A 27,805-nucleotide genomic window follows, 5' to 3' on the forward strand; every position below is an offset into this window, starting at 1 on the left:
CCCTTACGTTGGTTAAATTGGGTGTCATTTGGGAGAATGTCCCCTATATTTAGGATCAGTAGAAGGAATGCTCCTTTCATTGGTTACGTTGGGTGTCAGTGGGAAGAATGTCCCTTAAATTAAGAATCAATGGAAGAAATGGCGCTAGCACTGGTGATCAGTGGGGAGGATGCCCCGGGTACAGACAACTATAAAGATCATTGGTCTCAGTGGTCATGTAACAGTCACTGGTCTGGCTGAACAGAAATGACACTCATCAGCCTCATGCTGCTCCTCAGTTGTCCAATCACGGGCTGGAAATGACAAATCCTTAGGTAGCTACAACTGATATAAGGCGTCTTCTTCCTTTTTCTTTTTTTTTTTTCCAGATAAAGTCAGACAAACAGTACTTGGGAAGTGTAATATACAGCATCAAGGGGCCGGGAGTTGATGAGGAACCCAAAGGATTTTTTAATATCAATAAAACTACTGGAATTGTCTACCTGAATGCAGTGCTGGATCGTGAGAAGATAGAGCACTTCAAGGTATGAAATCTATTTCCAGTGTCAGTCATTGCAGTGCGTCAGTTATTATAATGTGTCAGTTATTACAATGTGTCAGTTATTGCAGTGTGTCAGTTATTATAATGTGTTAGTTATTGCAGTGTGTCAGTTAGTACAATGTGTCAGTTTTTGTAGTGCGTCAGTTATTACAATGTGTCAGTTATTACAATGTGTCAGTTATTGCAGTGTGTCAGTTATTACAATGTGTCAGTTATTACAATGTGTCAGTTATTGCAGTGTGTCAGTTATTACAATGTGTCAGTTATTGCAGTGTGTCAGTTATTACAATGTGTCAGTTATTACAATGTGTCAGTTATTGCAGTGTGTCAGTTATTGCAGTGTGTCAGTTATTACAATGTGTCAGTTATTGCAGTGTGTCAGTTATTACAATGTGTCAGTTATTACAATGTGTCAGTTATTGCAGTGTGTCAGTTATTGCAGTGTGTCATTTATTGCAGTGTGTCAGTTATTGCAGTGTGTCAGTTATTGCAGTGTGTCAGTTATTACAATGTGTCAGTTATTGCAGTGTGTCAGTTATTACAATGTGTCAGTTATTGCAGTGTGTCAGTTATTGCAGTGTGTCAGTTATTGCAGTGTGTCATTTATTGCAGTGTGTCAGTTATTACAATGTGTCAGTTATTGCAGTGTGTCAGTTATTACAATGTGTCAGTTATTACAATGTGTCAGTTATTGCAGTGTGTCAGTTATTACAATGTGTCAGTTATTGCAGTGTGTCAGTTATTACAATGTGTCAGTTATTACAATGTGTCAGTTATTGCAGTGTGTCAGTTATTGCAGTGTGTCAGTTATTACAATGTGTCAGTTATTGCAGTGTGTCAGTTATTACAATGTGTCAGTTATTACAATGTGTCAGTTATTGCAGTGTGTCAGTTATTGCAGTGTGTCATTTATTGCAGTGTGTCAGTTATTGCAGTGTGTCAGTTATTGCAGTGTGTCAGTTATTACAATGTGTCAGTTATTGCAGTGTGTCAGTTATTACAATGTGTCAGTTATTGCAGTGTGTCAGTTATTGCAGTGTGTCAGTTATTGCAGTGTGTCATTTATTGCAGTGTGTCAGTTATTGCAGTGTGTCAGTTATTGCAGTGTGTCAGTTATTGCAGTGTTTCAGTTTTTGCATTGTGTCAGTTATTGCAGTGTGTCAGTCATTAGTGTGTCAGTTATTGCAGTGTGTCAGTTGTGTCAGTTATTGCTTGTATAGTACAAAGTCTGAAGAAATGCAGTGATCCTTAGCAGCCAATTACATTTCAGTTCTCAGTATTCTGGTGCAGCAATGGAAGCTGATGACAGATTGGTTACAAATTGGCTGATTCTAGTTTGTTCCGGAGCGCTCCCCTGCAGCGGACTGGTCGGTTCTCACCCGTCCTCGCCTCCTGCTTGTTGGCCGCTCCCCGGAATCCGGGGGTCTCCCACACAGATAGCCGATCCGGAACATTTAGACAAGTCCATTTTTACCCCCCTTTTCTGCCTGTTTTTCCTCCCCAGCTTCGTGCCTTTGCATTGGACAGTGATGGCGTCCCCCTTGAAGACCCTACAGATCTAGAGATTGTTGTTCTGGACCAAAATGACAACCGTCCGGTCTTTTCTCAGGCAGTCTTCAAAGGATACATCCTGGAGAATGCAATTCCTGGTAAGTTAGGATTAAAGCGCATGTCTGGACAAAATAAAATAAATAAATGCAAGCCATGTGCATGTACATACAGGTTTTACCCCTTCCCACCCTGGTGGCAGACTTCCACTGTGATTGTCAGTTCCAGTGGTAACATGATTGGGGACCCATCCCCTCGGCTCCTGATCATGACTAGAGACCAAAGAGCTATGACTTTGCTTGGAACATGCTGTGAGCGCGCTCTCAGCACTGCAACCTCAGCCATCCGAGGACACGTATGTGCCACGTGTGGGCATTAAATCCAACCCTCTTTGCCGCTGAACACTTACACTATGTGGGAGGCAAGAGCTTACAAATGCTGCAGGTGCAAAAATACCTAATGATTTGATTTGAAAACCAGTGAGCTCCTAACTTTTCCTGTAGTGAGCTGACACCTCTGACTCTGCTGCACTGAAATCCCAAACAGTGTTGTCAGCCCTGACAAGTTCTCACCTGCTGAGCTACAAAGCACATTGTCTCTCCTCATCTCCATACCTTGGGGGAGATGATTTGTAGTCCAGCGGGGGGTGGGCGGGGGAGAACTCAAGCAAGACTGACAACACAACACTTCTTGTGATTTTAGTGCTGTAGAATCAGCTCACTACAGGAAGTTTTTGGGAGACTCATTCTGAGCAACTTACCTACTGGGGGCTCTGTGCTTGTAAGATTTAGGGGTTGATTATTACTAAAGGCAAATAGACTGTGCACTTTGCAAAGTATCCGACACAAGTACAAGCCGGCAGCTCAACAGCTTCATCCTTGGAAAATATTGTTTAAGCATCATAGCAGTACAGAATCCAAAATCTGATGCATTTAGGCATTTCAGCCTAAAGCCTTTATCATAAGCATAATGAAGGCTTAGGCTGAAACGCGTCAGTTTTGAATTCTAAACTGCTATGATGTTTACCCACATGCCGACCGACGCATGCCGATATACGTCGGCAGAATGGCTCTCCTGAGCAAAGGGGCGTACCTGTACATGCCTCTGTAAAAGCAGACTAGGGGGCGCGCGCACGCCGGCGCGGGAGTATTGCCCGCGGGTCCCGCAGACTCAATGTCCGCCGGTGGCCTGCGATCGGGGCAAGGAGAGGCAGATCGGGGAACTGACTATGTAAACAAGGCATTTCCTCATTCTACCTAGTGAAATGAGAGCGATCTACTGCTCCCGGTGATCGGGAACAGTGATCTCTGTCATGTTTCATTAAGCCCATCCCCCTACAGTTAGAACAAGTTTGAGTGGCCACCATTATTTTCCAGCACTGCCTTAACCCTCTTGGGCATGGAGGTCACCAGAGCTTCACAGGTTGTCACTGGAGTCCTCTTCCCCTCCTCCATGATGACATCACGGAGCTGGTGGATGATAGAGACCTTGCGCTCCTCCACCTTCCGTTTGAGGATGTCCCACAGATGATCAATAGGGTTTAGGTCTGGAGATGGTGAGGCCTGTTCTGAGAGGAACCTGTCCTGTTATACCGCTGTATGGTCTTGGCCACCGTGCTGCAGCTCAGTTTCAGGGTCTTGGCAATCTTCTTATAGCCTAGACCATCTTTATGTAGAGCAAAGATTCTTTTTTTCAGATCCTCAGAGAGTTCTTTGCCATGAGGTGCCATGTTGAACTTCCAGTGACCAGTATGGGAGAGTGAGAGCAATAACACCAAATTTAACACACCTGCTCCCCATTCACACCTGAGACCTTGTAACACTAACAAGTCACATGAGGGAAAATTGGGCCCATTAAAGTGATTGGGCCCATTTAGACATTAAAGTGATTGTAAAGGCTCGTTTTGTTTTTTTAAATAACAAACATATCATACTTCCCTCCACTGTGCAGCTTGTTTTGCACAGAGTGGCCCCGATCGTCCATTTCTGGGGTCCCTCGACAGCTCTCGCGGCTCCTCCCTGCATCAGATAACCCCCTGGGAGAAGCACTCTCCCGCGGGGGTGGGGGGGGGTTTTACCTTGCAGGCGCACTCCCGAGTGCAGCATTTGCGTCCATAGACACGAATGCCGGACTCAACCCCGCCCCCCCGGCAACCGCGTCATTGGATTTGATTGACAGCAGTGGGAGCCAATGGCTGTGCTGATATCAATCTATTCAATCAAGAGCCGGGACCCCGTGAAGAGAGGGACAGTGCGTCCTCGCCAAGGAAATACGGAGCTCAGGTAAGTAAAACGGAGGGGCTGGGGGGCCGGTCACTGCCAGGTGTTTTTTCACCTTAATTCATAGGATGCACGAGGGTTTCCAACCCCTTTAAAAGCTGTGTGTTGAGTTATTTTGAGGGGACAGCAAATTTACACTGTTATACAAGCTGTAAACTCACTACTTTACATTGTAGACAAGTGTCATTTCTTCAGTGTTGTCACATGAAAAGATAGAAGGAAAGATTTACACACATGTGACTGAGGGGTGTACTTACTTTTGTGAGATACTGTAACCTGCATCATACATCGGTAGAGCTTGGGTGAGTTTTCTCTCGTTACTTTGCAAAGTGCTCCAGAGCTTAGTAAATGAAGTGAAGCTTCACTTTGCAAAGAATACCCAATCACATGCAAGGAAAAAGAAAAAACACAACATTTTTGCTTGTACATAATTGGATGATGGAAGTCAGCAGAGCTTCCCCTCTCATTTACCAAGCTCCGGAGCAAATGCACTTGCAAAGTTCACAGTCTATTTGACTTTAGTAAATCCACCCCATAGTGTTGTGTGTGTAACTACCACTTTCTGACCAGCCTGCACACTTTATGGGCCAGTGTCAGGGATTTACAATGTCAGGACCATGGAAAGCCAATGTGCAATCGGATGGTTGTTATGGACAAATAAATTCTTTGGTAAATGTCTCCCTCTAGTGGTCACATTTGTGAACATCATTTTATATGTAATTCCCCTATAGACCGATTAGAATCATGCTGGAACCTGTTAAGTCATCATCCATTTGGTGTGGATTTTTCTCAATGCGCTCCATTCAAAATATAACATTTCACTTTGTGGTGGAGTATTCCTTTAAGACAACTACCACCTGTCACCATTTTGATGTCTGTGTTCCTCAGGCACCCTGGTGATGAGGGTCATAGCTACTGATGCTGATGATGTAACGACGGACAACGCACAGCTCAAGTACTCTATTGTCCAGCAGGAGAGTCCGGAAATGTTCAGCATTAACCAGGACACTGGCGAGATCAGGACCGTTCAAGTGGGACTGGACCGAGAGGTAAGATATATTTATATATCGCAGGAACGTGGGGAAACGCAGTTCCAGCACCTCTGGCACTAAATATATGTAATGGCTGGGAGGTGCTGGAGGGTCTATTGCTGGCTGCTGAGGGATCTGTTATCTCTGGAGGAGATCTATTGTTGCTGGTGGGGGATCTACTATTAAGGGAGGAGTCTATTGATGCTGGCTGCTGGGAGATCTATTGTTGCTGGGGTGGATCTATTTTGCTGGGGAGGAGGTATTGCTGTTGACGGGAGGTGTATTGTTGCTGGGGGGGGGAAATCTATAGTTTCTGGAGGATCTATTATTTGTGGGGGGGTCTATTGCTGCTGGCTGCACGGAATCTATTGTACTGCTTTCCTTGTTATCAAAAACAAATTCCATACAAATTACTCAAGACTAGGGATGAGCTTCGTGTTCGAGTCGAACCCATGTTCGACTCGAACTTTGGCTGTTCGATCGTTCGTCGAATTGCGAACGATATGGGCCGTTCGCGCCAAATTCGTGTGGCGTGTCACGGCCCATAATTCACTGCGGCATCGCAGTGCATTGCTTGCTGATGATTGGCCAAGCATGCACTATGACCCGCATGCTTGGCCAATCACAGCGCCGCCTTAACAGAGAGCCATAATTGGTCAAAGCCAAGGAGGCTTTGGCCAATTATGGCTCAGGGGATTTAGTACACGCCCCACACTATATAAGGCCGCCTGCACGGCGGCCCTGTGCAGTGTGTTCCGGTGTGCTTAGAGAGAGAGAGAGAGAGACAGTGTCATTTCATTTGAGTTAGCTAGATTAGGCAGGACAGTCAGTCAGTTAGCTGCACTTAAAGTGTATTGTGTATATATATGCATCCCAGGTGTTGCATATATATATATACACTGTATTCAGTTTAGCTAGATCCGTTCCTGTTATCTTCTAGACTATTTACATTTAGTGCAGTGCGTCCTGCTCACAGTGTTCAGCTAGATCCGTTCCTGTTATCTTCTTACTGACAGGCAGGCTTGTCTTGTTACAGTATTTTGAAGAAAATTACTGGTGTTCTTTTGATCCTATTAGTACCACAGTCAGGCAGCTAGACTATTTACAGTTAGTGCAGTGCGTCCTGCTCACAGTGTTCTGCTAAACCTACAAGTTAGTGGGGTGCGTCCTGCCCACAGTGTTCTGCTAAACCTACAAGTTAGTGGGGTGCGTCCTGCTCACAGTGTTCTGCTAAACCTACAAGTTAGTGGGGTGCGTCCTGCTCACAGTGTTCAGCTAAACCTACAAGCTAGTGGGGTGCGTCCTGCTCACAGTGTTCAGCTAGATCCATTTCTGTTATCTTCTTACTGACAGGCAGGCTTGTCTTGTTACAGTAAATACAGCTACCTGAAGAAAATTGCTGGTGTTCTTTTGATCCTATTAGTACCACAGTCAGGCAGCTAGACTATTTACAGTTAGTGCAGTGCGTCTTGCTCACAGTGTTCTGCTAAACCTACAAGTTAGTGGGGTGCGTCCACCTCACAGTGTTCAGCTAAAGCTACCTGTAGAAGGTTGGTGGTGTTCTCATACTACAGGCAGGCAGTTGATTTTGCTAGCTGCAGTATCAGTACATATATATATATATATATATATATATCTCCCAGCTTAGTGCAGCTACAGGCCATTAGTATGTCTGGAAGGCCAAGAAGGAGAGGCAGACAGTCACAAGCCAATAAGAGAGGGCAAGCAGGCTCTGTGTCTAGTGCTGGTCGTGGAGACGGTGCATCCTCATCAGCACGTGGCCATGGGACACGCTTGGCCTTTTTTTTGGCAGCTGGCCATGTTGAGCCGCAACATGCGGAAGACTTGGTCGAGTGGATGACCAAGCCGTCCTCATCCTCCTCATCCTCTCTCACCCATGCCCAGGGTACTTTGTCTGGCAAAGCAGCGGCCTCTTCCCTCGGCTCAATGTCATCAGTGACTCCTTCCCTAGCCCCACCATGTCCTCCTGAGGAGTCCCTCGAACTGTTTGACCACAGTGTTGGGTACATGCTCCAGGAGGATGCCCAGCGTTTGGAAGGCTCTGATGATGATACTGAGCTCGATGAAGGCAGTAACACGAGCACGGACAGAGGGGGTGCCCAAGAAGGACAGCAATCTGGCAGTCATGCTCCCCCTGCTGCAGCATACTGCCAGGTTTGCTCCAGTGATGAGGAGGGAGGGGATGATGAGGTCACTGACTCAACGTGGGTGCCTGATAGGAGAGAGGAGGAGGAGGAGGAGGAGGAGGCGGCACATCACCAACGAGGCAGGATGCCCTCCAGGGGCCAGCCTAAGGGCAGCACATTGACTGCATCACACCCCAAAGCTCCACATGTGCAGGGCGCTGCAGTCTCTGCGCGTTATTCAAAAAGTTCTTTGGTGTGGGCCTTTTTTGAGACGAGTGCATCAGATCGCACCACTGCTATTTGCAACATATGTCTCAAGCGTATCTCGCGTGGCCAAAACATCTCCCGCTTGGGTACCACATGCTTGACCAGACATATGTTGACCTGCCATGCAGTTCGTTGGCAAGCGTATCTAAAAGACCCACACCAAAGAACAAAGAGGACCTCTGCTTGCTCCTCATCAGCTGAGATTTCCAACCCCACTAGACCTTCAGTCCTCTCTGAGACCTGCACTGAGAGGAATGAAGGTGTAGAATTAGGTGTGTCACAGCCACGTACTTGTGGGCAATCTGATTTTGGTACACCGACGTCAGATTGTACCAGGCAAATTTCCCTGCCCCAGCTGCTGCACCGCCGAAAGAAGTTTGCTCCCAGCCATCCACATGCCCAGCGGTTGAATGCTAGCTTGGCAAAATTGCTAGCACTTCAACTGCTGCCTTTTCAGTTGGTAGACTCTGCCCCCTTCCGTGAGTTTGTGGAATGTGCGGTTCCTCAGTGGCAGGTACCCAAACGCCACTTTTTCTCACGGAAGGCGATTCCGGCTCTCTACCAGCATGTGGAAGGCAATGTCCATGCCTCGCTGGACAGGGCGGTCAGCGGTAAGGTGCATATTACTGCTGACTCATGGTCCAGTAGGCATGGACAGGGACGTTACCTAAGTTTCACGGCGCATTGGGTGACTCTGCTGGCAGCTGGGAAGGATGCAGGACAAGGTGCAGTAGTGTTGGAGGTTGTTCCGCCACCACGCCTCCAAAATGCTAATGATTGTGACACACCTCTCTCCTCCACCCCCTCCTCTTCTTCTTCCTCCATGGCCTCTTCCTCGGAACCAGCGGTGCTCCGTAGTCGTTCAAGGGGCTACGCAAGTACGCAGGCCAAAAGATGCCATGCGGTGCTTGAGCTGGTGTGCTTGGGGGACAGGAGTCACACTGGGGCAGAGGTTCTGTCAGCTCTGCAGGGGCAGGTTCAGAGGTGGTTGACGCCACGCCAACTTAAGGCAGGAATGGTGGTTTGCGACAATGGCACCAACCTCCTCTCTGCCCTCCGACAGGGACAAATGACCCATGTGCCCTGTTTGGCTCACGTCCTTAACTTGGTGGTGCAGCGGTTCTTGGGCAGGTACCCGGGCTTACAGGATGTCCTGAGGCAGGCCAGGAAAGTCTGTGTGCATTTCCGCCGGTCATATAATGCCAGTGCTCGGCTGACGGACCTCCAAAAGGAGTTTAACCTGCCCAAGAACCGCCTAATCTGTGACATGCCCACCAGGTGGAACTCAACGTTGGCCATGCTGCAGCGGCTGCACACGCAGCAGAGGGCCATCAATGAGTACCTGTGCGACTATGGCACCAGGACAGGGTCAGGGGAGCTTGGTTTTTTTTCCCCACGCCAGTGGGCCATGATCAGGGATGCATGCACTGTCCTGTCACCATTTGAGGAGGCCACGAGGATGGTGAGCAGTGACAGTGCATGCATCAGTGACACTGTCCCCCTTGTCCACCTGTTGGAGCACACGCTGCGTGGAATAATGGACAGGGCACTTGAGGCAGAACAGAGGCAGGAAGAGGAGGACTTCCTTAGCTCTCAAGGCCCCCTTTATCCAGACAGTGTTCCTGCGTGCCCGCCGATCACGCAGGAAGAGGACGAGGAGGAAGAGGAGGAGGAGGAAGATTGTGTCAGTATGGAGGTGGAGCCTAGCACTCAGCATCAGCAGCAGTCTTTAAGGGATCAGTCCCAAGAAACACATGGACTTGTACGTGGCTGGGAGGAGGTGGCTGCGGACCATGTCGTCCTTAGTGACCCAGAGGACTCCGGACCGAATGCCTCAGCAAACCTACGCTGCATGGCCTCCCTGATCCTGCAAAGCCTGCGTAAGGATCCTCGTATTCGTGGTATCAAGGAGAAGGACCAATACTGGCTGGCAACCCTCCTTGATCCACGTTACAAGGGTAAGGTTGCGGACCTTATTTTGCCATCGCAGAGGGAGCAGAGGATGAAACATCTTCGGGAGGCCTTGCAGAAAGGTCTGTGCAACGCGTTCCCAGAGACTGGGAGGTTAAAAAACTCCTGTTTCTGGACAACGTGTTGCTGAGGCTTCGGTCAGTCAAAGAAGGAGAGGTGGAGAAGGTGGCCGTCTGACCAATGCGTTCAGACAATTTTTTGGTCCGCAGCCCCAAGGTATGATCGGTTCCAGCAACCATCGCCAGCGTCTGTTTTACATGGTGCAGGAATACCTAGGGGCAAGATCAGACTTGGACACCTTTCCCACCGAAAATCCTCTGGGTTACTGGGTCTTGAGGATGGATCACTGGCCAGAGCTTGCACAGTATGCAATTGAGCTACTGGCCTGTCCTGCATCCAGCGTTCTTTCGGAACGCACATTCAGTGCTGCTGGAGGCGTGGTAACCGATCACAGGGTGCGTCTGTCCACTGACTCGGTCGATCGACTGACCTTCATAAAAATGAATGAGTCTTGGATCACCACCAGCTACCAAGCACCTGATGCTGATGTAACTGAATAATTTTTTTTGAAATCTCAGATCCCTTCAAAGACTGCCTATGCTGATGCTGAGTGACTATCCCTGAGTAATTATCCTCTTCCTCCTCAATCATCACGCTGATAGCTTGTAAGAGCATTTTTGGTTCTGGGCGCCACCACCAGTGCCTAAGGCACAATTTTTCAGCCCCTGTTTAACAGGGGCGTGTAATTACGATTTTTGATGTAATACTTTGCAGCAGGGCTCGTTCCTGCATTCCAACTAGAGTGTCTGTGAGGGGTTGCAGTGTTGTGGCACCAGCACCAGTGCCTAAGGCCTAATTTTTCAGCTCCTGTTCAACAGGGGCATGTAATTACAATTCTTGATCTAATATTTCACAGCAGAGCCCTGTGAGGGCTTACAGTGTTGTGGCCACAGCAACACCTAAGGCCCAAATTTCTGCTGAGTATATAGGGCAGGACCCTACTTTCAAACAACTAACTTACAAACGACTCCTACTTGCAAACGGAAGGAGACAACAGGAAGTGAGATGAAATCTACCCCTAGGAAGGGAAATTCTCTCCTGTAAGAGTTAATATGGGAAAAACATTTCTCCTTTCCACTGATGCTTTCCAATCCATTGGGACAAAAAGTGAGGTGAAATCTTCTGAAGAGGAGGAAAGACAGCAAAACAAATGTCACAGGGGTGATAACCCTTCCCTATGTTTTCCAAAAAGCTTAAAAAAGATTTTTTGGCTGGAGCTAAACACGTTAAAAATGTACCCGTTCAAAATTACAAAGAGATTCTACTTAACAACAAACCTACAGCCTGTATACTGCTGTTCAGAGTATATAGGGCCTGGTGGCCCCACACCTTTCCTTATTTTAATTTGGGTGCGGGGTTCCCCTTAATATCCATACAAGACCCAAAGGGCCTGGTAATGGACTGGGGGGTAACCATGCCATTTGTCTCACTGATTTTCATCCATATTGCCAGGACCCGACATTACATTAAACCCGCAAGCAGTTTTAAATGAGATTTTTTCCTTTAAAAATGACATTTGGTGCAGGGACTGTTCTAAACACGGGAAACACACGTCACTTTACAGGCATACTATAGACACCCCTCAGGTACGATATTTAAAGGAATATTTCACTTTTTTTTTTTTTTTACTTTAAGCATCATTAAAATCACTGCTCCCGAAAAAACGGCCGTTTTTAAAAGTTTTTTTTGCATTAATACATGTCCCCTGGGGTAGGACCCGGGTCCCCAAACCCTTTTTAGGACAATACCATGCAAATTAGCCTTTAAAATGAGCACTTTTGATTTCGAACGTTCGAGTCCCATAGACGTCAATGGGGTTCTAACGTTCGTGCGAACTTTCGGTCCGTTCGCAGGTTCTGGTGCGAACCGAACCGGGGGGTGTTCGGCTCATCCCTACTCAAGACCACAAATCGATACTTTGTTCTGTATTTTCCCCAAAAGGGGTGATACTGGGAGGTGGGTAGGTGGTGGAACCAAGGAATGGTCCTCGGAGGTAGGTAGGGGGTAGAACCAAGGAATGGTCCCCCGAGGTGGGTAGGGGGTGGAACCAAGGAATGGTCCTCGGAGGTGGGCAGAACCAAGGAATGTTCCTTAGAGGTGGGTAGGGAATGGAACCAAGGAATGTTCCTCGGAGGTGGGTAGGGGGTGGAACCAAGGAACGTTCCTCGGAGGTGGGTAGGGGGTGGAACCAAGGAACGTTCCTCGGAGGTGGGTAGGGGATGGAACCAAGGAATGGTCCTCGGAGGTGGGTAGGGGGATGGAACCAAAGGATGTTCCTTGGAGGTGGGTAGGGGACGGAACCAAGGAATGTTCCTCGAAGGTGGGTAGGGGGATGGAACCAAGGAATAATATTTACAATATTATTCATTATTACATATTATTATTTTTTTTACAATTTTTTGGAACCGCATGGGGGGGGGGGCGGCTTTATTAGTGGTCTAAAAAAAAAATTAATGAAATATTAGTGGTCTAAACAGACTCCTGATGTCTCACTTTTGAGACAGAGAAAGGGACTAAGGATACAGATTCCTTAGTGTTCTATGCTAAGCGGTTTCCTGTTCATTCACATACTGAAGCATTGTAAACATAGCTTAATATGCTTCAGTTGTGAATGGACACAAGAGTGATAAGTACTGATCACTCACTGTATTTATTCAGGAATTCCCCATCCTGAAACATCCCCCACAGCAGCTGGTAGGAGAGAGGAGGACGGAAGCTGTCAGCACTGCGGGGGATGGGGAAGACATGGGGGGGCCTGAGTAGCAGGGGGAATCTGCATCACACGGGGTGATTAGGGTGTGCCCAGGCACACCCAGCACACCCTGTACACACACCTTAGTTCCTCACTATTGCCTCGCTGAGCTCATTGCCTACATAAGACACAGGGATTAGCCATGGATTGGCTATGCTGTGTTGGTACTCGAGTTTTAATAGCCAGTTTCCTGTGTTTTTGCAGGGTCCTCCTTTAGGTCCAAACACATATATACAGGTCTGTGAACTGATTAGTATTTCTAGTTGTATTAGGAATATTAGATGGATGCAGATTGCTCTGTACTCTCTATGGAATATGTTGGCGCTATAGAAATTAATTCCTCTCTTTGTCTCTGCAGTCAGTGGGATCGTACAACCTTACTGTCCAAGCGGCCGATATGATGGGGGAAGGGCTCGCCAACAGTGCCAGAGTCGTCATTTCTATAGGAGATCTCAATGACAACGCTCCGGAGTTCACACAGAGTGAGGTAAGGCACATCCGGGCTCAGAGGAAGTGAATTAAATGATGCTGGCTGTGACAGAGCCAACCAGGACGGGGGCTTCTAGAGAGGACTAGGGACAAGCCTCCTACCCACTGATTATGGATCATTCTCTAATGATGGACACCAACTTGATGAACGCTGAGAGCGAGGCTTGGATTATTTCTCTGAATAAGGACAATAAAGCTCCGGAGTGGATGGAAAGGTGTAATTTTAATCTTGTACAGGTTCATGGTCAGAGGGAATATGGTGGCCCTCCTGCAGACTGGGTTGGAGAAGCTTCTCTACTTTGGACAGAAATATTTATCATCAACAATCCTCAAGAAATCTATGAAGATAAATGAATTTGACTTTTCAGACTGCTGGAACTTTGTATGAGTTTTGTCTTATGATGACTTTTCTAATGGCTTGTTGCCGGACTGTGTGGGGTGGGTTGCCGGACTGTCTGGAGTGGGTTGCCGGACTGTCTGGGGTGGGTTGCTGGACTGTGTGGGGTGGGTTGCCGGACTGTCTGAAGTGGGTTGCCGGACTGTCTGAAGTGGGTTGCCGGTCTGTGTGGGGTGGGTTGCCGGACTGTGTGGGGTGGGTTGCCGGACTGTCTGGAGTGGGTTGCCGGACTGTGTGGGGTGGGTTGACAGACTGTCTGGAGTGGGTTGCTGGACTGTGTGGGGTGGGTTGCTGGACTGTGTGGGGTGGGTTGACAGACTGTCTGGAGTGGGTTGCCGGACTGTCTGAAGTGGGTTGCCGGACTGTCTGAAGTGGGTTGCCGGACTGTGTGGGGTGGGTTGCCGGACTGTGTGGGGTGGGTTGCTGGACTGTCTGGAGTGGGTTGCCAGACTGTGTGGGGTGGGTTGACAGACTGTCTGGAGTGGGTTGCTGGACTGTGTGGGGTGGGTTGCCGGACTGTGTGGGGTGGGTTGCCGGACTGTGTGGGGTGGGTTGCCGGACTGTGTGGGGTGGGTTGCCGGACTGTGTGGGGTGGGTTGCCGGACTGTGTGGGGTGGGTTGCCGGACTGTGTGGGGTGGGTTGCCGGACTGTGTGGGGTGGGTTGCCGGACTGTGTGGGGTGGGTTGCCGGACTGTGTGGGGTGGGTTGCCAGACTGTCTGGGGTGGGTTGCCGGACTGTGTGGGGTGGGTTGCCGGACTGTCTGGAGTGGGTTGCCGGACTGTGTGGGGTGGGTTGCCGGACTGTGTGGGGTGGGTTGCCAGACTGTCTGGGGTGGGTTGCCGGACTGTGTGGGGTGGGTTGCCGGACTGTCTGGAGTGGGTTGCCGGACTGTGTGGGGTGGGTTGCCGGACTGTGTGGGGTGGGTTGCCGGACTGTCCATCAAATGCATGAAGATGAAGATGCATTTGATAGACTTTTGTATTTGCTTTTTTTCATTGCTCATTTGTGAGTTTGATACTTTTACCCATAAATACATTTTAATGTTATAAAGGTGATACGCAAGGCTGGTGTGCCCCCCTGTTTTCTGCTTCTCTTTTATAGTTTCTTCTGGGTTCCCCCTGACCTGAGTGGCAGCACAGCCGATGCGGTGGTGGGATTTGCAGAGAGCTTCTTCCCTGCTAACCACGCGGCAATCTTTTGAGCGCAGGAGCAATTTTGTTTTCTTTTTGTATACAGACAGCAAATGAAAGTCTCTTTTATATTTGTAGTTTTCCCGTCTCATTTCCTTTTTGCTCTTCATTGTGTTTGCAGTTCCTCCTGGAGGTTCCTGAACAGACCAGCGGCGTGGATATCGGCAGAGTGAGCGTCACGGACCGAGACCTCCGCGGCTCCCCCAACTGGCTGGTGCAATTCTCTATCACCGCTGGGGACCCCCAGGGTGCTTTTGCAATTCATACAGACCCCCAGACCAATGAGGGGATCCTATCTGTCGTCAAGGTAATCGCAGTATCCAAACTTACATTGGACCATACATGGGGGGGGGGGTCAGTGTCCGTCATCATTATAGGTTGTATGTTCTGTGCTGTCATCAGCAGGCCGGGCCGGGGGTACTTGGGGGAGGTTTAGCAGCAAGAACGCGCTTACTTAAGGACCGAGCCTCTTTCTGAGGTTTGTTGTTTACAAGTTAAAAACAGTTTTTTTTTGCTAGAAAATTTCTTAGAACCCCCAAACATTATACATTTTTTGTCTAACGCCCTAGAGAATACATTTGAGGTCGTTGCAATACTTTCTGTCACAACGTATTTGCGCAGCGGTCTTACAAGCGCACTTTTTTGGGAAAAAATACACTTTTTTGAATAAAAAAAAAAGACTACGGTAAAGTAAGACCAATTTTTTTTTTTATATTGTGAAAGATAATGTTACGCCGAGTAAATTGATACCCAACATGTCACGCTTCAAAATTGCGCCCGCTTGTGCAATGGCGACATTTTAAAAAATTCTACAGGTTGCACTTTTCGAGTTACAGAGGAGGTCTAGGGCTAGAATTATTGCTCTCGCTCTACCGATTGCGGCGATACCTCACATGTGTGGTTTGAACACCGCTTTCATATGCAGGCGCTACTCACTTATGCGTTCGCTTCTGCACGCGAGCTCGTCGGTTATAAAAAATTTTTTTTTTCTTATTTATTTTACCTTTTATTTTTTTATTTTTACACTGTTCTTTAACAAAAAAAGTGTCACTTTACTTCCTATTACAAGGAATGTAAACATCCCTTGAAAAAAAGCATGACAGGTCCACTTAAATATGAGATCTGGGGGGTCAAAAAGACGTCACATCTCATATTTACACTAAATTGCAATAAAAAAAAAAAATTGTTGTCATTTAAAAAAAATACACAAAAAAAAAAAAAAAAAAAAAAAGGCCCTTTAAGAGCTATGGGTGAAAGTGAGGTTTTGACGTCCCTTCTGCCCTGCATTGATATGGAGACGGGTGGGGGGGGGGGGCATCTTCCCCCCTCACTCATCTCCATGTCACACAAGAGAGAAGACAAAATATCACTCAAACGTTTATTGTATGACAAATACTAAATCTTAAAAAGACATACGAAAAGGTAAATGAATTATCATTTGTTACTATGTATTTTTGCATAAATAATGTGTAACAAAAAAAAAAACAAAAACAAAACAAAACACAAGGAAGAGAAAAATAAATAAATAAAATAAATTGGGAAATAAATTTTAAAAATATAATGGAAAAGGAAATAATAATATGTACAGGAAGGTAAATGGAAAAAGCAAACGAAGTACAACCTATATTTGAATATTGAAAAAAAGAGACGTAAGATAGAAAAAGAGAGATTAAAAAGGAAAAAGAAAAGATAAAGTAATAAAATGAGAAGGTCGGTGGAATCGGAGAAGATGATCGGCGGGGAGGAAGGAACTTGATAAATAAAATTAAGTAAGAAAGGACAACATTTTAGGTGAAGTTGAAAATTCCATCCCTGCGTAGAATAGTTTGTAAAAAGAAGCCATAGTTACCATTAGCCATGGCAATTATATATTTTTTCCCAATATTTACCTTTTTAGAGGGTGGTTCACAAGGATGGTAAGTACAAGCTACTGACACCACCTCCTGTAACATGAACCTATGACGTGATGACGTCAGCGCCATTCTCTGCTTCCTTCTACTGTCAGTACAACTGTCTGGGGGAAGCGGGTGGAATGACACTAGACATCATCCAACCTCGAAGAAGACCGGCAGTGCTGGATCTCTCAGTGGTAAGTCTGCAGAGTACAGCACTGGATAGGAGGTGAGTATTGCAGCAGGAGCTTCACAAGTCTCATACAAGTCATGTTTTCCAGGTGTTTTTTTTTCGCACTGTATTATATTATAACCAATGGTATCACAGAGCTCAGTAAACGTCTCTCTCTTGTATTCTGCAGCCTCTAGATCACGAGGGGACGGCCATGTATAACCTGACCGTGTCCGTTCAGAACGAGGCCCAGCTCCTTCCCTCTGTTCCCCGCACTTCCCGCTCCAAAGCGGGCGTAACTGTGATTGTGAAGAATTTGAATGAGCCCCCCGTCTTCCTGGAAAATCCCATGATGGCGAGAGTGAAAGAGGGGAGCCCCCCGGGGAGTGATGTCGCGGTGTACGTCGCTGTAGATCCGGACAGTGGTCTGGCCCAGGACATCCGGTGAGACGTTGTCCCACATGCTGTGATGTTGGCACCATAGATCCATTATTAATGTCTGAGCTTAGCAATGGCAGTTAAAGGCTTTCCAATGACAACTTTGGGGCCCAGGCTTTTCCAACATGGCAGTTAATGGCTTTCCAATGACAACTTTGGGGCCCGGGCTTTTCCAACATGGCAGTTAATGGCTTTCCAATGACAACTTTGGGGCCCGGGCTTTTCCAACATGGCAGTTAATGGCTTTCCAATGACAACTTAGGGGCCCGGGCTTTTCCAACATGGCAGTTAATGGCTTCCCAATGACAACTTTGGGGCCCGGGCTTTTCCAACATGTCAGTTAATGGCTTCCCAATGACAACTTTGGGGCCCGGGCTTTTCCAACATGTCAGTTAATGGCTTCCCAATGACAACTTTGGGGCCCGGGCTTTTCCAACATGTCAGTTAATGGCTTTCCAATGACAACTTTGGGGCCCGGTCTTTTCCAACATGGCAGTTAATGGCTTTCCAATGGCAACTTTGGGGCCCGGGCTTTTCCAACATGTCAGTTAATGGCTTCCCAATGACAACTTTGGGGCCGGGGCTTTTCCAACATGGCAGTTAATGGCTTTCCAATGGCAACTTTGGGGCCCGGGCTTTTCCAACATGTCAGTTAATGGCTTCCCAATGACAACTTTGGGGCCCGGGCTTTTCCAACATGGCAGTTAATGGCTTTCCAATGGCAACTTTGGGGCCCGGGCTTTTCCAACATGTCAGTTAATGGCTTCCCAATGACAACTTTGGGGCCGGGGCTTTTCCAACATGGCAGTTAATGGCTTTCCAATGACAACTTTGGGGCCCGGGCTTTTCCAACATGGCAGTTAATGGCTTCCCAATGACAACTTTGGAGCCCTGGCTTTTCCAACATGGCAGTTAATGGTTTCCCAATGACAACTTTGGGGCCCGGGCTTTTCCAACATGGCAGTTAATGGCTTCCCAATGACAACTTTGGAGCCCTGGCTTTTCCAACATGGCAGTTAATGGTTTCCCAATGACAACTTTGGGGCCCGGGCTTTTCCAACATGGCAGTTAATGGCTTCCCAATGCTGAAACAGATGAATTGAAAACTGGGATATCGCTATGAGATTTATATGAAATCACCAGACTGGGCCTTTTCTGGCACTTTTTGTTTACATATTTACGTTGGACGATCGCTGTTTGCGTGTTGCGCGGGGCCGACGTGTGCATTCGTCTTTGCGTGCGAGCACGGGGGACAGAGGCACTTTCAATTTTTTTTTTTTTTTAACATTATTAATTTATTTTTTTATTTTACACTGTTGCTTTTTATTTTTTTAATCACATTTATTGCTGTCACAAGGAATGTAAACATCCTTTTGACAGCAATAGACAGTGACAGGTCCTCTTTGTGAAGAGATATGAGGTCTTAAACAATGGCGTCCCTAGGGGGGGGCCCAGAGGGGGCCCTGACCCCCCCAACATTATGCTGTGCCCCACCATGTGCCCCCCAATTAAAAAAAATTTATTTTTTTTTTTACAAAAAGGCAATGTCTAAGAGGGAGAGCGTCCCCAGTCAGCTCCTGTGGGTGATTCCTCCCCCCTCCCTCTGCTCGCTGACACTGCATAATGCGAGCGCTCACACAACCACAGCCGCCCGATCTGCTCCTTCCCCTTCATCCTCATTGGCAGGGAGAAGAGCGAGTTGCAGGAAGGATTCCACCAGGACTCTCAGTTACTGAAAAAACAGACTGATTTCTCCCGTCCTTAGGACAGGAGAATCAGCCTGTAAATTCCAAGAGATGCCAGACCAGAGCAGTCAATAGCAGGGGCAGGACAGCAAGAGGAGGCTGGGGAACCCCACAGTGGCAGAACACCAGGGCCCGGAGGCAAGACAACCATTGCAACCCTGATAGTTCTCCCACTGCTTTCCTTATATTTTCTTGGTATGCTGGTGACATATATCTCTTGTTTTCTGCCTCCCTGGGGGGCCCCAATACAGTAGGAAGGAAGCTCCCTGCAGAACATGTGAAAGGGCCGTTGTGGGATCGTAGTAAAGGGCCCCAGGTTACCGTAGTGGAGACCCAATCAAAGCCAATCCGGACACAGCCACTAGTCCCAATTTAACATCCATGCAGGTGTGGGTGTGTGTCCCTAAATACACGCGGTCTGGTTTTGGTGACACAGGGTGTCAAATACGGACCAGCGGCTGCTGGTGAGATACTCCTTTGGGAGAATCTCACCAAAAATAAAATTTGTGTTCCAGGGGATGCCCAAAATCTGACACCTGTGCATTCTCTGTGGGCAAAGATAGACCTTGCCACGGGTGTCAAATGTAGGGCATCCCCTGCAACAGAAATGTTTTTTTTTTTTTTGCTGAGATACTCCCAAAGGAAAATTACATCTAAAGGGATGCAGACCCTGACACTTTCCTCATTAGAGCCCTGCAGGTGCAGCAGCTAATTGATGATTATAACACCACTCCTATTCACATTCAGTTTGCACTTTTTGTACGGAACACCTGTGCATCCTGTGTGGGCCAAGCTGACCCTTGCATGGGTGTACACATTGATACGCCCCGTGTGAACGAGGCCCAATGCAGGCTAAAGCTGCATGTTACTAACGCCCTAAAGGATTGCATTGTGTATTTAGTTACCAACAATTCACAGCAAAGATCTGCAAAGTCATTTATAATCCAAATATAGGAGCAACCTTCCTAAAACCCTTCCCCCGAAATAAGGGAGATTCTGTGTCCACGCTGCATGGTGATTGGTGCAGATTGTTGTTTTAGGCTGCTAAAAGCACATTTGTGGTGGAGACAAATTCCAGGAACTGTGAAATGTCTGATATTACAGAGCTGTCCAATCATAAATCACCGTCTTCTCCTCCTCCTCCTCCAGGTACTCTCTGGTCTCCGACCCGGCAAATTGGCTGCTCTTGGATCCACAGACTGGAAAGATTTGGACCACCTTCACCATGGACCCAAAATCCCCCTTCCTGCAGGGGGGGTGGTACACGGCGCTGATCAGAGCCACCGACAATGGTGAGAAATCCTAAATGATGGGGCACTATTCCTCCCACTGACACCAATGATGGGACACTATTCCTCCCACTGATACCAATGATGGGACACTATTCCTCCCACTGACACCAATGATGGGACACTATTCCTCCCACTGACACCAATGATGGGACACTATTCCTCTCACTGATACCAATGATGGGACACTATTCCTCCCACTGATACCAATGATGGGACACTATTCCTACCACTGACACCAATGATGGGACACTATTCCTCCCACTGACACCAATGATGGGACACTATTCCCCCCACTGACACCAATGATGGGACACTATTCCTCCCACTGACACCAATGATGGGACACTATTCCTCCCACTGACACCAATGATGGGACACTATTCCCCCCACTGACACCAATGATGGGACACTATTCCTACCACTGACACCAATGATGGGACACTATTCCTACCACTGACACCAATGATGGGGCACTATTCCTCCCACTGACACCAATGATGGGGCACTATTCCTCCCACTGACACCAATGATGGGGCACTATTCCTCCCACTGACACCAATGATGGGGCACTATTCCTCCCACTGACACCAATGATGGGGCACTATTCCTCCCACTGATACCAATGATGGGGCACTATTCCTCCCACTGATACCAATGATGGGACACTATTCCTCCCACTGATACCAATGATGGGACACTATTCCTCCCACTGACACCAATGATGGGGCACTATTCCTCCATCTGATACCAATGATGGGGCACTATTCCTCCCACTGATACCAATGATGGGGCATTATTCCTCCCACTGATACCAATGATGGGACACTATTCCTCCCACTGATACCAATGATGGGGCACTATTCCTCCCACTGATACCAATGATGGGACACTATTCCGCCCACTGATACCAATGATGGGACACTATTCCGCCCACTGATACCAATGATGGGACACTATTCCTCCCACTGATACCAATGATGGGACACTATTCCTCCCACTGACACCAATGATGGGACACTATTCCTCCCACTGATACCAATGATGGGACACTATTCCTCCCACTGATACCAATGATGGGACATTATTCCGCCCACTGATACCAATGATGGGACACTATTCCTCCCACTGATACCAATGATGGGACACTATTCCTCCCACTGATACCAATGATGGGACACTATTCCTCCCACTGATACCAATGATGGGACACTATTCCGCCCACTGATACCAATAATGGGGACACTATTCCTCCCACTGATACCAATGATGGGACACTATTCCGCCCACTGATACCATTAATGGGGCACTATTCCTCCCACTGATACCAATGATGGGACACTATTCCGCCCACTGATACCAATGATGGGACACTATTCCTCCCACTGATACCAATGATGGGACACTATTCCTCCCACTGATACCAATGATGGGACACTATTCCGCCCACTGATACCAATAATGGGGACACTATTCCTCCCACTGACACCAATGATGGGACACTATTCCCCCCACTGACACCAATGATGGGACACTATTCCTCCCACTGACACCAATGATGGGACACTATTCCTCCCACTGACACCAATGATGGGACACTATTCCCCCCACTGACACCAATGATGGGACACTATTCCTACCACTGACACCAATGATGGGACACTATTCCTACCACTGACACCAATGATGGGGCACTATTCCTCCCACTGACACCAATGATGGGGCACTATTCCTCCCACTGACACCAATGATGGGGCACTATTCCTCCCACTGACACCAATGATGGGGCACTATTCCTCCCACTGACACCAATGATGGGGCACTATTCCTCCCACTGATACCAATGATGGGGCACTATTCCTCCCACTGATACCAATGATGGGACACTATTCCTCCCACTGATACCAATGATGGGACACTATTCCTCCCACTGACACCAATGATGGGGCACTATTCCTCCATCTGATACCAATGATGGGGCACTATTCCTCCCACTGATACCAATGATGGGGCATTATTCCTCCCACTGATACCAATGATGGGACACTATTCCTCCCACTGATACCAATGATGGGGCACTATTCCTCCCACTGATACCAATGATGGGACACTATTCCGCCCACTGATACCAATGATGGGACACTATTCCGCCCACTGATACCAATGATGGGACACTATTCCTCCCACTGATACCAATGATGGGACACTATTCCTCCCACTGACACCAATGATGGGACACTATTCCTCCCACTGATACCAATGATGGGACACTATTCCTCCCACTGATACCAATGATGGGACATTATTCCGCCCACTGATACCAATGATGGGACACTATTCCTCCCACTGATACCAATGATGGGACACTATTCCTCCCACTGATACCAATGATGGGACACTATTCCTCCCACTGATACCAATGATGGGACACTATTCCGCCCACTGATACCAATAATGGGGACACTATTCCTCCCACTGATACCAATGATGGGACACTATTCCGCCCACTGATACCATTAATGGGGCACTATTCCTCCCACTGATACCAATGATGGGACACTATTCCGCCCACTGATACCAATGATGGGACACTATTCCTCCCACTGATACCAATGATGGGACACTATTCCTCCCACTGATACCAATGATGGGACACTATTCCGCCCACTGATACCAATAATGGGGACACTATTCCTCCCACTGATACCAATGATGGGACACAATTCCGCCCACTGATACCATTAATGGGGCACTATTCCTCCCACTGATACCAATGATGGGACACTATTCCCTCCACTGATACCAATGATGGGGCACTGCTACCAATGATGGGGCACTATTCCTCCCACTGATACCAATGATGGGGCACTATTCCTCCCACTGATACCAATGATGGGACACTATTCCGCCCACTGATACCAATGATGGGACACTATTCCGCCCACTGATACCAATGATGGGACACTATTCCGCCCACTGATACCAATGATGGGGCACTATTCCTCCCACTGATACCAATGATGGGACACTATTCCGCCCACTGATACCAATGATGGGACACTATTCCGCCCACTGATACCAATGATGGGACACTATTCCGCCCACTGATACCAATGATGGGACACTATTCCGCCCACTGATACCAATGATGGGACACTATTCCTCCCACTGATACCAATAATGGGACACTATTCCGCCCACTGATACCATTGATGGGGCACTATTCCTCCCACTGATACCAATGATGGGACACTATTCCCTCCACTGATACCAATGATGGGGCACTGCTACCAATGATGGGGCACTATTCCTCCATCTGATACCAATGATGGGGCACTATTCCTCCCACTGATACCAATGATGGGGCATTATTCCTCCCACTGATACCAATGATGGGACACTATTCCTCCCACTGATACCAATGATGGGGCACTATTCCTCCCACTGATACCAATGATGGGACACTATTCCGCCCACTGATACCAATGATGGGACACTATTCCGCCCACTGATACCAATGATGGGACACTATTCCGCCCACTGATACCAATGATGGGACACTATTCCGCCCACTGATACCAATGATGGGACACTATTCCTCCCACTGATACCAATGATGGGACACTATTCCGCCCACTGATACCATTGATGGGGCACTATTCCTCCCACTGATACCAATGATGGGACACTATTCCGCCCACTGATACCATTGATGGGGCACTATTCCTCCAACTGATACCAATGATGGGACACTATTCCGCCCACTGATACCAATGATGGGGCACTATTCCTCCCACTGATACCAATGATGGGGCACTATTCCGCCCACTGATACCAATGATGGGGCACTATTCCTCCCACTGATACCAATGATGGGGCACTATTCCTCCCACTGACACCAATGATGGGACACTATTGATCTTTTATTAAAAGAATCAAGCAACCAATTTTATACAAAAGTAAAAAACAAAACCATAGTACAAAACTTCAACAGAAATCCAAGGAATACACATCCATGTTCAGAATATATACATAATCCACTACCAAAATTATTTACATAAAGCAGCAGAGAGGGCCCAAGAGGCACAACCCATCACCTATGTACGCAGCCATTTATCAAAAATTAATCCAAAAAATAATAATCTAGGGTGATAAGAGACAGACAGCCACACCCGGGAAAGAGACTCCTGGCAGTCAGGGAGGCTTGAAACCCCTCCACGCCTTCAACCAAGCCCCCTGACTCCGCTTGTCTCTCTCAAGTACCCGAATTTTCTCCACCTCATGTAAAATGTCATACACCACCACCTGAACAGGAAGGATTTTACGCCGAATGCTGACCTGACACCGTGCGTTCCAGGTGAAATAACGGACTACTAGGCTAACTAGAAAAAGTGTATCTAAACAAAAAACCCCACCAGTATTGAATGCTCCATACACCCACTCAGCATAACCCAGCCTGGAGAGGAAAGGAACACCGAGGGCCCGCCCCACCTGTTTGTACACCTCTATGTTAAAAGGGCAATGAAGCAGAAAATGGTCCATAGTCTCCTCCTCACCTGCACACTCCTCCCGAGGACAGCTACGATCCACCCCACTGCGGAATTTCAAATTGCCCCTAACATAGAGCCTCCCATGGAAGCACATCCAGGCCAGATCCCTGAATTTAGGAGGTACTCTGTCCAAATTAATAAGTCTTAACCCTGCCCTCAAAACTGGGCCTGGGCAATCCCTTAAGGCCAGTGGGTCATGAAAGACTTCGCTCAAGACTCGACTCATAAGGACTTTCCTCGGAACCGATCTGAGATCTTCAGCCGACAATCGCCACTGCCGTAATAACTTCAGGCACGGAGCGACATAGGCTGGTAGCTGACCACGATGACCCCTGAGATTCTTCACTTGGCCACCTTCTTCCCAAAGTCGCAGAAAAGGCCTAAACCAAGATCTAAAAATGCCTGCCCATCCAGGAGGTTCCACTGCAAGCATATTACCAATATTAAACTTGAGAAAAAGCAGTGAAAAGAAAAGAACTGGGTTGACCATACCTAAGCCACCCTCCCTCCTGGATAGATAGGTGACATTCCTCTTGATGGGGTTCAGTCTGTTCCCCCACAACATCTGGAAGAACACACTACTGACCCTAGCATAGAGAGACACTGGCAAGATGCAGACAAAGCTGACATACAAAAAGATCGGAATCAGGTAAGTCTTAATCAGATCAACCCTTTCCCTCATAGATAACTTCCATCTCTTCCAGCTGACCACCTTAGTATTGGCAATTTCCAGTCTGCCTTCCCAGTTTTTGAGGCCATAATCGCCGGGTCCAAATTCAATGCCTAGAATCTTAATTCTTTCCTGGGGCACTGGAAAGGTGTCCGGGAGATCAAAACCCTCACCTTCCTTTCCCATCCAGAAGACTTCACTCTTTTCCTGATTGATCTTGGAGCCTGATGCTTCAGAATACCGTGATGTCAGAGAGACCACCTCCTCTGCTTCATCCGCCCCGGTGACAATCACCGACACATCGTCCGCATAGGCAACAACCCTCAAAGGCGGCTCACCCGGAAGCCCCACTGGCACCCCACACAACATGCTGCTCTCTAGCCTCCTGATGAAGGGGTCGATTGCAAACACATAGAGCAGGGGACTCAGGGGACAACCCTGGCGCACCCCGGAGCCAACCTCAAAGGACTGCCCAACCCAACCATTAACAAGAGGAAAGCTCTCTGCCCCCTCATACAAGACTTTTAACCAATCGACAAAACCACCCGGCAGACCGTACTTACTAAGGAGCAACCACAGGTACTCATGGTTAACACGATCAAAAGCCTTTGCCTGATCCAATGTCAGCAAATACTTTCCCCAGCCTGCAGCCCTGCACCGCTCCAAGGCCTCCCGGACAGCTAAAACTGCTGTGAAGGTGCACCTACCCTGGACCGAACAGTGCTGATGGCGAGAAAGCAAAGACTCTGCTACTGACGATAGGCGCCAGAAAATGATCTTTGCCAGTATCTTTCTATCGACATTAAGAAGGCTGATGGGGCGCCAATTCTCAACCATCGAAGGATCTTTACCCTTTGAAAGAAGAATCACAGCTGAGTGCCTCATGGAAGAGGGAAGTACCCCCTCAGCAAGGCAACTGTTAAAAACCTCTACCAAATGTGGGGCCAGAATAGACTTAAAAGCTTTGTAAAACTCAGCCGTCAAGCCATCCGGTCCAGGTGACTTTTTGATGGCAAGCTGTTCAATTGCCCTTATCACCTCTTCAACTGTGATCTCCTCTGTCAAATTCATCAATGGGACATCTTCATCATTTAGACCTGGAGTAGAGTCCAAAAAGCTTTCCATCTTGTCACGGTCAAGCTCTTTCCTCCCAAGAAGGTCAGCATAAAAGGACCTCACGACCTCCAGAATCCCTGACCTGGACTTTGTCAAGGAACCTGTACTGTCCTTAAGGCTAACGACCGTTTTAACAGCTACACCTTGTTTGCAGTTCTGGTAAGGGTCAGGCGAGTGGTACTTCCCATAGTCCCTCTCCAGAACCAAAGAGGCATGCCGGTCATATTGACACTTCCTGAGAAGGAGTTTCACTTCGGAGATTGCCCCAGGATCTCCTCCTCTCGAGACAAGAATATCCAGCTTCCTCTGTAAACGTTGGTAGGTCATGTATTTATTAAACTGCTTTCTATTGGCTAGGCCCCTGAAGAATCCAGCAATCCTCTTTTTGGTCAGCTCCCACCACTCAGCCTTGCTGCTACAAAAGTCCAGGATGGTCACCTGTGCCTGAAAGAATTCCTCAAAGGATTGTCTAACATGTTCTTCCTTGAGTAGAGTCGAATTCAATCTCCAGATGCCCTTGCCCCTCTGAGGGGCGTCTGAAGCATTCAGGACCACAGATAGCATACAGTGATCAGAGAACTCTACTGCCTGCACCACTGGGGGTGAGAAAGCAGAGGTCTCCTTCAAAAAAAACCTATCTATTCTACTCTGACTATTACCTCGATGAAAGGTGAACCCAGTGTCATCCGGGAGGTGCTTAATGTGCACATCCACAAGACCAGCATCCCTAACCATACTATTTAAAAAAACGCTATCATATCCCAGCCTGTCCTTGAAGTCCTTCCTGTCCTTGGGCCTAGTTATTGTATTAAAGTCACCTCCAAAGACCACTTGCCAGGATGTAAAAAGAAATGGCTTGATCCTTGTAAAAAGGCATTTCCTGTCCCACTTTGTGTGCGGCCCATAAACATTAATTAGGCGCAGGTCCTGCCCTCCCACAAGGACGTCTAAGACCATACATCTCCCAATCTCCACCTCAATAACCCGCCGGACAGTTACCATGCCAGTTTTAAACAACACCGCCACACCGCCGTAAGGCTCGGCCGCAAGAGACCAGTAAGATGGACCATACCTCCACTCTCTCTTGGCCATATGAATATCTGCCAAGGAGGTGAGCCTAGTCTCTTGCAAAAATAAAATTTCAGCATCTAATTGGCTGAACAAAAAGAAGGCCATAGAACGAGCTCTTACTGACTTAATGCTGGCGACATTTATTGTCACCACTTTTAACGGAGGGGGAACCGCCATTTGGGTTATTG

The 27,805-nt window shown here is 47.8% G+C and overlaps 1 protein-coding gene across 1 annotated transcript in view; it reads left to right on the top strand.

The window, feature by feature from the left end:
* Positions 1-27,805, top strand: part of CDH15 (cadherin 15) — an 87,348-nt gene that overhangs the window by 44,107 nt on the left and 15,436 nt on the right. The window contains exons 3-9 of the mRNA XM_073605943.1: positions 369-524; positions 2,046-2,190; positions 5,257-5,417; positions 12,955-13,083; positions 14,796-14,981; positions 16,929-17,182; positions 20,071-20,213. Coding sequence (XP_073462044.1) covers positions 369-524; positions 2,046-2,190; positions 5,257-5,417; positions 12,955-13,083; positions 14,796-14,981; positions 16,929-17,182; positions 20,071-20,213 — 1,174 coding nt within the window. The remainder of the gene's footprint in view (positions 1-368; positions 525-2,045; positions 2,191-5,256; positions 5,418-12,954; positions 13,084-14,795; positions 14,982-16,928; positions 17,183-20,070; positions 20,214-27,805) is intronic.

The sequence above is a fragment of the Aquarana catesbeiana genome, linkage group LG11, assembly GCF_042186555.1.
Source record: "Aquarana catesbeiana isolate 2022-GZ linkage group LG11, ASM4218655v1, whole genome shotgun sequence".
In the NCBI taxonomy this organism is placed as follows: domain Eukaryota; kingdom Metazoa; phylum Chordata; class Amphibia; order Anura; family Ranidae; genus Aquarana; species Aquarana catesbeiana.